The following is a 12,874-nucleotide window of genomic DNA, read 5'->3' as shown; positions in this document are numbered from 1 at the left end:
AACCATTAGATGTGTTTTAGCATGCTTGATTTAGTAGAAATGGACTCTTGGATCATGTTTTTTCAATAAAAAAATATATTTTTATGAGTCCGCAAAAACTAATACCTTGATAGCCATTAATTTCGAATCACCAAAAAAAGCTGGTTTTCACTAAACAAAACGTATAAATCACATCTATGGTGTTAGATGTAAAAAAAAAAACCAAAAAAATGTGATTTTTAAGAGGGAAAAAAGTGAGCAGAACTAGCACATTACTCATATTGGTAATATACCCAATGCCATCCCTGTCCAACCTGTACCAGATGGGATTTTTTTTTTTAAATCCGACCTTACGAATGTGTTCTGCATGATCGATTCACTAGAAATCGACTCTTGGATCATGCATTTTGGATGAAAAAAATGGTTTTTAGAGCCTCAAAAATTTTTAGGCCGTTGATTTTGAAACCTGATGAAAACCAATCCACTAGTACTGTTCAAATGAACAAACAGGTTGAACACAACTGTAAAGTTAGAATTTCGAAAAAACACTGAAATTTTCGAAAAAAAAACCACCTGGTGCGGGTCAGGCATGGATGGAGACGGGTAGATTCTCATTTTCCTATATATATTCTAAAATTATGTTGGTACAAGCTTGAGATTCTATTTTCATAATTCGACAAACCCGAACCCGGTTAACAGTTGTATGAGCGGGTCCTGATCGACCCTGACCCGACCCATTGACAGCCCTAACTCCACTCGTGGGCGACAATCTCCTGTCATCCCCGATCTCGAAATCGATGAGGAGGTTTTCTTAATTAGGGTTTCGATCATCCCTATGAATTTCTCCCATTTTTTTCTCGTTTTCAATTCAATGTTTCCGACGAATTTGTCGTGGTTCCGACCAAGGGTTCGATTAAAAAAAGAGAAAAAAACGAAAACGAAGCGTTTTAATGCCGGACAGATACGGCGAAGACCTGCTTTCCCGCCACCATCCAATCGGAATCGTTGGTTTCTTCCCTCCTGTGTTAAATCCAATCAGAGAAAACCCTAGAATCGATTCTTCCGATCGTCGGATCGATGGGGGATGTGATTTCATTGATTCTGAGAATTCTGGTGTCCGTTTTGGTTCCGGCGATCGGTTCGGCGTCGGATAGCTTGTTGTCGCCCAAGGGGGTGAATTATGAAGGTACCCAAATCGAAACCCAAGTTTTTGTTTTCTCAAAAAATGGAAATTTTTTGGTTGCTCATTCTGGATTTTGCATCAGAATTGATGGCATTGAATTTTCTGTTCTTGATAACAATGTTTTGGGAATTGGTGGGATGTGGGTTGTGGAATTTAGCCATCGATCGATGAGGAGAAATACCAACAAAACTATTTTGTTTGGTATTGTGGTTTATTCCATTTGTCTGGACAATTTGGTGTTGTGGAAGATCGTCTTTTTAAGCTTAGGTTGAGCCCACTTATTGTGTGGCACAAAGATGGTTTCCTGATTTATTCCACCTTTCTGGAAAAGTGGGTTCGCCCATGTACTCCCTTTTATGGATTAATGGGAGGTTAGTAAATTATTGTTGTTGTTAAGCGGAAGAACATCGTTGAAGTTTTGGGATAAGCTGAGAAATTGCATTGTGGAGCACAAAGATTGATTTCCCGATTTATACCACCTTTGTGTAAAAGTGGGTTCACTCATTTACTCCTCTATGGATTAATGGGAGGTTGGTAATTTGTTATTTGATAAATTTTTATTAATGATAATTTCCCAGTTTATCCCGCCTTTCAGGAAAACTGGGTAATTGGAGGCTCATAAATTTTTATTTGATAAATTATTATTATTATTAGTGGTAGTAGTAGTAGTGTAGTAGTAGCAGCAGCAGCAGACTACTACTATTATTGGTTGTGGTGGTAAACTTGTGGGAAAAATGGTTCTCTTTTGATATTCGTTCTCTTTGCAGCAGACTACTACTATTATTGGTTGTGGTGGTAAACTTGTGGGAAAAATGGTTCTCTTTTGATATTCGTTCTCTTTGCAGCATACTGATTCACGTATCATTATGGTGACACTGCTGAAGGAATGTGGTGTTGTTTTATGATTTGCAGTGGCTGCTTTGATGGCTATGAAGAAGGACCTGGTTGATAAATTGCATGTGTTGGATGGATGGGATATTAATTCAGTTGACCCTTGCACTTGGAGTTTGATTGGATGTGACTCAACCGGCTTTGTGATTGCATTGTAGGCTTATGTTGTTCTCTGACTATTTTTTTTTCTTTTGATCTTGTCTTCTGCAACTTGAGGATACCTTTTCGGCCTTCTGATTATTTTGTATTTTTTGGGTGCATTATTAATGATGCTTGGTGCGTGTAAATTTTGTTGTGCATGGTGGGTGTGTGATATATCCTTTGCTAGATGTGATCATCAAGAGAGTAAAGCTTGTTTACATGAGTTTTTTATGTTGTTGACAGAGAAATGCCTAGCCAGGGTTTGTCTGGAGTTCTCTCTGGTAGCATTGGGAATTTGAGTCATCTGCAGACAATGTGAGTTCCTAAATGATCTTTCCGTTGAATAATAACTTCCATTTGATGTTGCACATGGTCTTGAGTCTTGACCTAATTTTCTAGGACATGCTCTTTATATAGGATTTAGGCTATTGAGTAATTGTGAAGTCTGCCAATGTGGGCAATATGAATGACTGAACACTAGGTCCCATAAATAGTGATATAGCTAAACAGGCCCAAAGCTAGGTGCCATAAATACGACAAGTTTATGCTGATGTTATTTCATTGTACTTGTTGTTTTCTATCATCATCATAATTGTCATTATTTCAACATTTTCCATAAAACAAACATAAAAAATGAAATAACATTGATCATAAAACAAACATAAAAACAGAAGTGATACAAGTAATAATGGCGATTATGATGCTGCTGCTATTATTTCAGGGCATCAAATGAAGCATATCAATATAAATGAGACGTTTTGAAGCTCATCTATTTGACTGTATCTCTTTCTTTTTTCTAAGAATGCAGCCTATAAAAAAATTCCCTACTGTGTTGCTTTCTATGTTGTACTTTTAGGTTTCTTTTTTTTTTCTCACTGATGATATTATTATTTTTTAATTAATATCTCATTCTGGAAAAATGCCTTCTATGACATATATGATGTTGTCTTGCACCTTTGAGGAATTTTGGGTACTCATTCTAATGATGTCGTTGTCATTATTATCATTTTTTTTTAATTCATATTTGGTCATTATTACAGTTTTCCAGTATTGTCTTTTTGCCATAGACACCAATATGGCTGATATTTTGAAAATATGGTGATATTATCGACATTTTCAGCTAGGCCGATAATATCGGCAAAATATCATGATATTTTCAAAATATCGCCAAAATGAAAATATTGTGATATTATCACAATATTTTGTGTTTTTTATAAAAAAACTTTTTTTTATATATTTTCAGTTCAGTTTTTCTATTTTTTGATTTCTTTTGTATTTTAAAAACTTTATTTTTGCAAGAAAAATAATAGAAAACCTATTATTTCCTATCTTTCTTATTATCATTTGTCTTTTTTCAATTTCAAAAGCTTTCAAGATTTTCCTGAGAATAATCACTTTTTGGAAAATATCTCCCAGAAAACCCCTTGCCAAGGAATTACCTTGAACGATACAGGTAGGGATGGCAGTGGACCGGGGGAAAGCGGGGCCCCGCCCCGCCTCGCCCCGTTTGGACCGGGGATGAAGGGTATGAAACGGGGATGGAGGCGGGGATGAAGGTTAAAATCCATCCCCGTCCGGGGGTGGAGGCGGGGATGGACTGGCACGTTCCCCCGCCCCGCCCCGCCCCGCCCCATCCCCGCCCCGCCCCATCCCCGCCCCGCCCCCGGCCCATCCCCGTCCCGGCCCCGCCCCATCCCCGCCCCCAACTCAGATGAACTGTTTACTAACCCTAACTCCCTTCCCTAATTTCCTAACCCTGGAGCCGGGCGACGTTACTGTGCACGTAGGACGCCGGGTTCTCGATAGCGTACCGGACTCCGGCCTGGGCGGCGAGGTGCATCACGTGGGTGAAGGCGACGAGGTCGAAGAGCTTGGCCAGGAGCCGGGCGTCGTTGATGTCGCCGGCGATGACGAAGACGCCGTGGTCGCCGAGGATTCGACGGCGGGCCTTCTTGAGCGAGGGGTCGTAGTAGTCGTTGAAGTTGTCGAGGCCGACGACACCGTCACCGCGCTTCCGGAGGGCGAGCGAGACGTGGGTGCCGACAAAGCCAGCGGCGCCGGTGACGAGCACGCTCATCCCGCGGGGTCGGGGACGGGGGCGGGGTCGGGACGGGGACGGGGCGGGGGCGGGGCGGGGACGGGGACGGGGCGGGGACGGGGACGGGGACGGGGCGGGGGTGGAGGACATGAAACAGGGATGAAGGCGGGGGTGGAGGATAAAATCCATCCCCGCCGCGGAGGCGGGGCGGGGGTGGAGGATAAAATTTTGAGGCGGGGCGGGGGTGGAAACCTTGTCCCCCGCCCCGCCCCGCCCCACTGCCATCCCTAGATACAGGTGACTATGCTTATAACACAACGTGATCTTAATATAAAATCAGCAAAAGATTTTGTTTACATGCACTAATTTTTCTATGCTATTACTGTATTCTTAATAGAAATTGAACTGATTAGATAATCATAAGGAGATCTCTTCATGTCTAACCTATTTATGAAATTCACTTTGAATAGGTTATTGCAAAATAATGACATAACTGGTCCTATTCCTGTTGAAATTGGGAAACTCTCGAAACTTAGAACGCTTGACCTCTCAGGCAATCAATTAGTTGGGGAAGTTCCAGGCTCCTTGGGCTTTCTAACATGTCTTAATTACCTGTAAGTAATCTATGCAGACTTGTGGCCAAGTTCTATGTTACTCTAAGCTTTTGATTTCATTATTGAACTTCACCCTGCTTGATTTTTCTAGGCGGCTTAACAGAAACAGATTATCTGGTCAAATCCCCCTGGCTGTTGCAAATCTCACAGGTCTTACTTTCTTGTATGTGTTCCCACTTAGTTCAGTTTTATTATTTTATCTTTTTGTGTCATTGCTCTATCTAAAAATGGCTATGAAACAGGGATTTATCCTTCAATAATCTGAGTGGTCCTGTCCCTAAAATTCTTGCCAAGGACTTCAGGTAATATTATTGGAGACACATTTTCTTTTCTTCTGCTTTCTTTGGTACCTTTGAATTGCACAGTGCCATTGGGAACTGTGGGGGCTGTGTGGCTTGGAATGAATTTAGATGGCCTGAGCTGCAGGCCAAGTCCATTTGTTTAAAAGGAAAAGAAAATGAAGGTTGAGATGAAGCTCTTCCCCGGTATGACTGAATGTGAGCCTGAATGCTTATCAATCTGCCCATGGACTTGATGTGGGCCGAACCCAATCATGACTTTTGATTTTGTCTCATCGAGAATTAAGATTTCAGGTTAAGAGTCTTCAAAATAGCTATAGCTGAAGTACATAAAGATTCCTTTCATGTTAAATGGAATTTTGCAGTTCATAGAGGCTCAAGTCGCTGCCTCATCTAATGACTTTTGCTGAAAGGTCATGTCATGTATATAGTTCTTTTGTAAAGAAATCATCAATGTTTTTCACTTTGTGGCTTGGTGTTGACGGAAGATCTTCATTGGTATGAAAGCTTGCTCCTTGCAAGAATGTAAGATATTGCCTTGTCAATGTGCATGGGACACAGTGCTGCACTTGGGTGCATTGCCTGAGCCAACTGTAACATATTGTGTTTCTCGGATCGTTAATGTCATGGTTATGGATCTCCACTCCCTAGTAAACTAGTTCTAAACACTTGAGAACTTGCAGAGCTCCACAGGCATATATGCATGCATGGTCTCTCTCTCTCATTCATGCACACACACATACACACACAGTGCCCAAGGACCATTCATGAATGAAATGGACCAGTGTTTAGTAGTCTATAACTGTACTTTCAGAGTGAAGGGAACCCTGTAGTTCACAAGAATATGTGCAATGTGGTCAGTGATCATCTCATTGCATGGTATTTTCCTCAGTGCTGTGCCACTCACATGTAGAGCCCTAATATACCCTGCAATTTCCTTCAGTGCTGTACCACTCACATGTAGAGGCCTAATATTTCTCTTAGTTTTGTGAAATATCCGTCTTTCAGTCTTGCAGGCAACAGGTTTCTCTGTACCTACTCGTTTTTGCGAGGTTGTAATAATACACGCAACCAAGTAAATGGTACTTGCAATGTACAATACTAAATTCTTCATTCTATTCTTGGCATGAATCAAGCAGATAATCCTTCTGTCTTGGCTGGCTTGCAGAAACAATTTCATCTTCACAATCCCATAATCATAGGGTGGTTGCTGCCATTGCTGCAAGCCTTGCCAGCCTATCTTTTCTTGTCATTCTAGCTGTATTGGCTCTATGCTGGTTGCGGGGATGCCAAGCATGTGAATTTGTTTCTTATGAAGGTATGGATTGAGCAGATTTAATTTATGGCATGAATGATTGTAGAACTGGCAGCCCAACTTACACTAACTTGCATTCTTGCTATTCCCTAATTTTGATTCTTTTGAAGTTTGAATCTTACTGCTACCAAAAAGATGCTTTTCATGAAAGTTTTTGTAACTGTTACATATGGAATCTTTATTTATTTCTTCAGAGCGGCACCTTTGTGAAGTTGATATGGGACATTTGAAAAGGTTCTCATTCCGTGAGCTCCAGTTTGCTACTGATAACTTTAATACTAAGAACATCTTAGGCCAAGGAGGTTTTGGCATAGTATACAAAGGATTCCTTAGGGATGGAACAGTGGTTGCTGTCAAGAGATTAAAAGATCCCAATTTTACTGGACAAGTTCAATTTCAGACGGAAGTAGAGATGATCGGTTTGGCTCTGCACAGGAATCTCTTGCGTTTATATGGATTTTGTATGACTGCGCATGAGAGGCTGCTATTGTATCCATACATGCCAAATGGGAGTGTCGCTGATCGCTTAAGAGGTCAGGTTCCCTCCTATCCTTTTGCTTTTGTTTTTCCTACTCAAATAAGCAAGCTCAAGCCAAATTGACACAAAATTTGTGTGGCTTGGTGGTTTGACTTGCCACAGTTGTCATTCATGGAAACAAGTCTTATCTGTGTCAAGGTGAACATGATACAAGATGAATAAAACTCTCAAAGTTACAATCTGCTGACCGAAATGTAGCTCCTGTGGTTATCAATTTACTGTACCAGATTCTAAGAGAATAACAAGTTCCACATTCTCATGAAACAGAAAAGGAAGTTTTCTATTTGCATATTAGTGCCTAAATCGGCCCAAGTCTCCGCCCCCTCTCTCAGTTATTCTGGAGACAGTATGGTAAAAGGGAATTTTGATCGTGTTTTCACTTGATTTGTATTCTTCTGAAGTTACTACCCTTTTGCAGATAAGTTCCGAGGGAAGCCAACCCTAGATTGGAGTAAAAGAATGAGTATAGCTCTTGGAGCTTCTAGAGGGCTATTGTACTTACATGAGCAATGCAACCCAAAGATCATTCACAGAGATGTGAAAGCAGCAAACATCTTGCTTGATGAAAGTTTTGAAGCTGTGGTTGGTGATTTTGGTCTGGCAAAGCTTTTAGACAGGAGGGACTCACATGTCACAACTGCTGTCCGGGGCACAGTTGGTCATATTGCACCAGAGTACCTATCCACAGGGCAGTCGTCAGAAAAAACAGATGTCTTTGGTTTTGGCATGCTGCTTTTGGAACTTATAACTGGGCAGGGAGCATTGGGTGCTGGGAATGCTCTGTACCAGAAAGGGATGTTTCTTGATTGGGTAAGCTAAGATTATTTGCTTTTCACATCATGTAACAGAGGTTTGCTTTTCTCTATACCATGCACTCTTAGGTTTTCCAAGTTTGGCATTTTGATTTCATAACGATATGCTTCTCCTTTTCTTTTGCCTTAGAATTCCTTAAACAATTGGGCATTTTGATTTCCTATTGATACGCTTCTCATTTTCTTTTTCCTTTAGAATTCCTTCAAGAAAATCAATTTTGTTACTTTTACTAATATTATTGGAAATGTTTATTTAATGAATTGCCCAAGTTTGCCATTTAGGCCTTTGCCCAATATTTGCCTGGAGGTTTAAATTATCGACCCCAGTCAGGTACTGTCTAGGATCTAAAACCAGTGAGTGTTAATATATGCAAGTGGTGGCAATTCACTTCGTCAGTGCCAAAATCAATTGAATTTTTTTTCTTTTACGGCGCCTTTTGTTTGCCAAGGTCCCTGTGGTATGAACTTGGATTCAGTTTATGTTGCTTGAACTTCAACTCGGTTTTTGGATCCTTTGATGTGTTCTACTGCTGCATTCTGTTCCCTGATATTAGGCAGTTCGTGTGAAGTCAGTCTGTCATTGTTGTGATGTATCAAACTTTTTTGTAGCATGCCATATCTTAAGTGTTCTGCTTTTTCTCATATTATGCTTCAGACTTCTGTTTGGACAATTTGCTTCCTTTGCCATTACATGATTGCTATGTTGAGAAAAGTTTGAAACTAGTGACGGATCCTTTGTAACGTAATAGGTCAAGTCCATCCATGAAGAGAACAGACTGGAACTCCTGGTGGACAAAGATCTTAATGGTTCATTTGATGCATTAGAACTCGAGAGAGTGGCCACAGTTGCTATATCATGCACCCAATCTCATCCTGGGTCGAGGCCAACAATGTCTGAAGTTGTAAAGATGCTGGGAGATGCGTCGTCAACAGCAGAACGTCCGGAGGAATCACAGTCACAGGCCCCTTGTCAGAGTACTTACAGCATTCCTACAAACTCCATAGATGGTTGTGAAGCATCTTCGTTTGTGATTGAAGCAATGGAGCTCTCTGGTCCTCGATGATATCAATGCTTGTTTCATGTAAATAGAGCTCTTGCAGAGCTTCTATGTTTTTTGATACTTCATACACAAGTTTCAAGCAAAAGCTTTGTTGAAGCTTTTGTATCCTTTGTTTATCCCTTTAATTCAAATGTCTATGATAGATGTGTTTCAAGTGGAAGAGGAAAGCAATGATTCTAATCCCATAGTTCGAACTTGTAACTGTGTAGATTTAAACTGGTATGCTGTCTTGTGGAATATTTCGGGAATACTGCCTGGGAACAAAATAGTCTATTGTATTAGGGAAGATGAGATAATTCTGTAAAAGTTGAAAATGCTGTTAAAATCATGATGCTTTCAGAATGTCATGATTTTATTTAGTGAAAATATTGCGATTTTATAGCAACATATATGGTTTTGGATGAATGTTAAGAATTTATTTTTTATTCACATATATATTTTTTTACTTTTTATATCTGCTAAAATTTTAAGTTAGTTTTGATGAGATTTTGTCACCATGTATATATAAACATGACAGAAACCTTGTGTTTTGTGATGCTCTTTGCTGTTTATTTTTGTGGTTGCCTGCACGGGTTTCTATAGTGCAAAGGCTGCCTCTGCTGTTCACATTTTGGTCTCTGGATTGGATTGTGCCTCGAAAACTGAAAGCATAGTCTTGGAGACCCAAGCATGACTGACCTTGTGAGTCACACACACTTGTTACGGCACGATACACCAGATCTGTATGTTGGTTTGCAAACTCTGATTATGATTATTGATTGCTTCGCAATTTACATTTATTGGCTCGAGTCCATGGGTTCCACACCTACTGGCTTGCCTATTTGCTCAATCAATTAGCCACATAAGCTATCAATCAGCTGTGCGTCCTACCTTAAGAGAGCTTTCCACTCTTATTGTCTTAATGTCATCTCAAACTTTTTGTGAAGAACTTTACCAAGTCTTGTCCTCATTTTGTGTTCCATTTCATGTTTGCTTCTGTCAAGTAACATGGAGTAGGGCATTCTTGTGTGTTCTCTTGCCTTGATATGTGTGGCGCTTATCCTACATGACCATCTTTGTGTGACAATAACGCCATGCCCAATGGTACGTCTTGCCAGTTATGGTCGCCACACCCGGACAGTGGCGTAAACCCCCCCACCAAATGAAGGAGCCTGCTCCCTGCTGTGTTGGCTTCGTGGGAAGGAGCATGCAACCAGGTATCAAACTTTCAACATCCTTCAGCTTGATTGACTTAAGCCGACCCACCTAGCAGGGAGGGCAGATCAGGTGCGATCACATTGCACGCTGCACCTAACTGCCCTCCATCTCTGGGGTACAGCCTGTCAGCTGTGGGGCCCAACAGAAGATGGATGGCAGATCAGGTGCAGCGGCTCACTAAAGTGTGCTGTATAAGGTATAAGGGTTTGTGCTAAATGGATTTTGCCCTCCCAACGGATACTTTTTAAACCCCAACCCTTTCATTTTTTTTTAGATAATAAAGAATGGAGGTAGCTTGCGACACAAAAAGGGGTGCAACATAGACTTCTCAGGAGGCAACCCGTCCCACGCCCAAGCTCCAACCTTTCCAATTTTCCGCTTTCAAATGTTTGGACCAGAAAGACTATAGAAGCCTAATTGAGAAACTCCTTGAAGCAACCATGGCAGCCAAACAGCAGCACATCATGTCCAAACTGTGCTTCATCTATAAGAGATAATGATACCCATCACCACAATTCTCAATCCAAGCTCTAAGCCATCATCGTTGCACATTGCATCATTCTCTGTTATCTCGAGATTTTATGCATCCCTGAAGAGTGCAGTTCCATCCAAATTCAGCAGTTACAGCACTTCTTTTCATGAACCTACCATAGAGGAGTACAGCCAATTGCTTGAGTCATGTATCACCCGCAAAAATTTAGCTCAAGCCAAGCTAATCCATGCTCACATTGTGATCCACAACTTTGTGCGTGATTCATTTCTTTCATCCAAGCTCATTTTTGTTTACTCTGTTTGTGGGAACACCACAGTGGCAAGGTTGGTTTTTGATAGGCTTCTCAAACCAACAGTTTTCTCATGCAATTCCATGATAAGAGGGTATGTGATTAATGGTCTGAATCAGGAAGCCTTGGATTTCTTTCACCAGAGAAGAGAAGCAGGATTTGAGCCAGATTCTTACACTTATTCATGCATTCTCAAGTCCTGTGCTTCATTGCCAGACCATGAACATGGGAAGAACATACATCAGCTAGCTAAAGAGAGTGGGATTGATGCTGATTTATATGTCTGTAATGCACTTATTTCTATGTATTCAAAATTTCGATGCTTATCAGAAGCAGTCCAAGTATTTGGTAAAATGCCACAAAGAGATCTGGTTTCTTGGAACTCAATAATTGCGTGCTATGTACAGAATGATTTAGATGAAGAAGCAATGGAAGCTCTGGAGGAAATGTTGGAGGATGGTTTCAGGCCGGATCAGGTGACCGTTATCAGCATTCTGCCTGTCTGCTCTTATGCTGCTGGTAGACAGTTACACAGTTACGTTGTTACCAATGGTTTTGGATCCACTGTAGTTATTGCCAATTCTCTGATTTCTATGTATGGGAAGTGTGAAAAAATTGATGAAGCACGACGTGTATTCGATAATTTGATCCAACCTGATGATGTTACCTGGAATGCCTTGATTGCTAGTTACGCTCGAAATGGCTTCTATGAAGAAGGCCTCAGAATTCTTCATGATATGGAGATTGCAGGAATGTGTGTAGACGAAATCACATATAGTGGAATTATCTCTGCCTTTTCTCAGAACGATCAGCCTCAAGATGCTTTGACAATCTTCTTTCAGATGCTCAGTACAGGTCTCAAGCCTGATGCTGTAGCTATTGCCAGCATACTTCCAGCTTTATCAGATATGCAGAGTCTAGACTGCTGCAAAGAAATTCATGGGTATTCTTACAGAAACGGGCTAGAATTAGATACGAGAGTTAGGAATGCTCTAGTCTCTGTTTACAGCCAGTGTGGATCAATAAAGAGTGCAGAAAATGTTTTTGCCAAAATAATAAATAAAGATGTGATCTCTTGGAGTTCTATGATTGTGGGATATTCACAGAATGGCTGCTTCAGTGAAGCCATTAGAGTTTTCAGAAAGATGTGCCATAGTGATATAAGACCAAATCCAATTACAATTACAAGTATCCTATCTGCATGCGCAGGAGTCGCTAGCCTGCTACATGGAAAAGAAGTGCATTCATGGATGCTGAAACTCGGGTTTCATGATCACACCTTCATGGGAAGCGCTCTCATCGACATGTATGCAAAATGTGGAAGAATCGTAGATTCACGAATGGTGTTCAATGCAATGCCTGAAAAAAATCTGGTGTCATGGAATGTTATGATTGCTGGATACGCGGTTCATGGGCAAGGCGATAATGCTCTAAAACTGTTCAAGATGGTTGAGCATCCTGATGAAATCACCTTTCTTGCTGCACTGTCTGCTTGCAGCCATGGAGGACTTGTAAAAGAAGGCATTCAGATTTTTAATAGAATGCAGATCTTAAAAGTAAGACCCAGACAAGACCACTATGCATGTATGGTGGATATACTCGGGCGTGCCGGCCATCTGGATCAAGCATTAGTTTTGATCAAGGATATGCCGGTGGAAGCTGATGTTAATGTTTGGGCGGCTCTGCTTGGGGCATGCAGAATCTACCATAATTTAGAGCTTGGAATTTACTCAGGAGCGCAGATGCTTGAATCAGGATGCAACAATCCAGGGCTCCATGTCTTGTTATCAAATATTTTTGCAGATTTTGAGAGATGGGAAGATGTGGAAACCTTACGGAAATCAATGAAGGAGAAAGGAGTGAAAAAGAAAGTTGGCTGTAGCTGGATAGAAGTGAACAGCCGAGTGCACACCTTTGCTGCAAGAGACAAGGCACACCCTCAGTGGGAGCATGTCTATCAGATGATGAGGGATCTGAACAACCAGATTAGGGATATCACGTTGTCGTTTTACCCATGGTAAAGG

General features: G+C 41.1%; 1 protein-coding gene and 1 pseudogene across 1 annotated transcript; both read left to right on the top strand.

The window, feature by feature from the left end:
- The first annotated feature begins 814 nt into the window (after positions 1–814).
- On the top strand, positions 815–9,253 carry LOC149814260 (Leucine-rich repeat protein kinase family protein). Its single transcript, XM_089988553.1, has 11 exons — positions 815–1,165; positions 2,075–2,207; positions 2,438–2,509; positions 4,703–4,846; positions 4,938–5,009; positions 5,089–5,148; positions 6,154–6,227; positions 6,314–6,463; positions 6,655–6,993; positions 7,417–7,808; positions 8,560–9,253. Exons 1-11 carry the CDS (start codon positions 1,057–1,059, stop codon positions 8,872–8,874), a joined length of 1,860 nt encoding a protein of 619 aa, XP_089844679.1. The 5' UTR covers positions 815–1,056; the 3' UTR covers positions 8,875–9,253.
- A 1,311-nt stretch (positions 9,254–10,564) lies between these two features.
- On the top strand, positions 10,565–12,871 carry LOC149814259 (pentatricopeptide repeat-containing protein At5g16860 pseudogene; annotated as a pseudogene).
- The last annotated feature ends 3 nt before the right edge of the window (positions 12,872–12,874 follow it).

The sequence above is a fragment of the Nuphar pumila genome, chromosome 15 (assembly GCF_984573655.1).
Source record: "Nuphar pumila chromosome 15, dmNupPumi1.hap1.1, whole genome shotgun sequence".
NCBI classification, from domain to species: domain Eukaryota; kingdom Viridiplantae; phylum Streptophyta; class Magnoliopsida; order Nymphaeales; family Nymphaeaceae; genus Nuphar; species Nuphar pumila.
This window is presented reverse-complemented; position numbering and strand designations above follow the sequence as displayed.

Coding starts and splice junctions, on each gene's coding strand:
- LOC149814260 (XM_089988553.1), top strand. CDS start 1,057: ATGGGGGATGTGATTTCATTGATTCTGAGAATTCTGGTGTCCGTTTTG. Junction 2,208..2,437: donor ACCGGCTTTGTGATTGCATT/GTAGGCTTATGT, acceptor TGTTGTTGACAG/AGAAATGCCTAGCCAGGGTT. Junction 6,994..7,416: donor TGTCGCTGATCGCTTAAGAG/GTCAGGTTCCCT, acceptor ACCCTTTTGCAG/ATAAGTTCCGAGGGAAGCCA.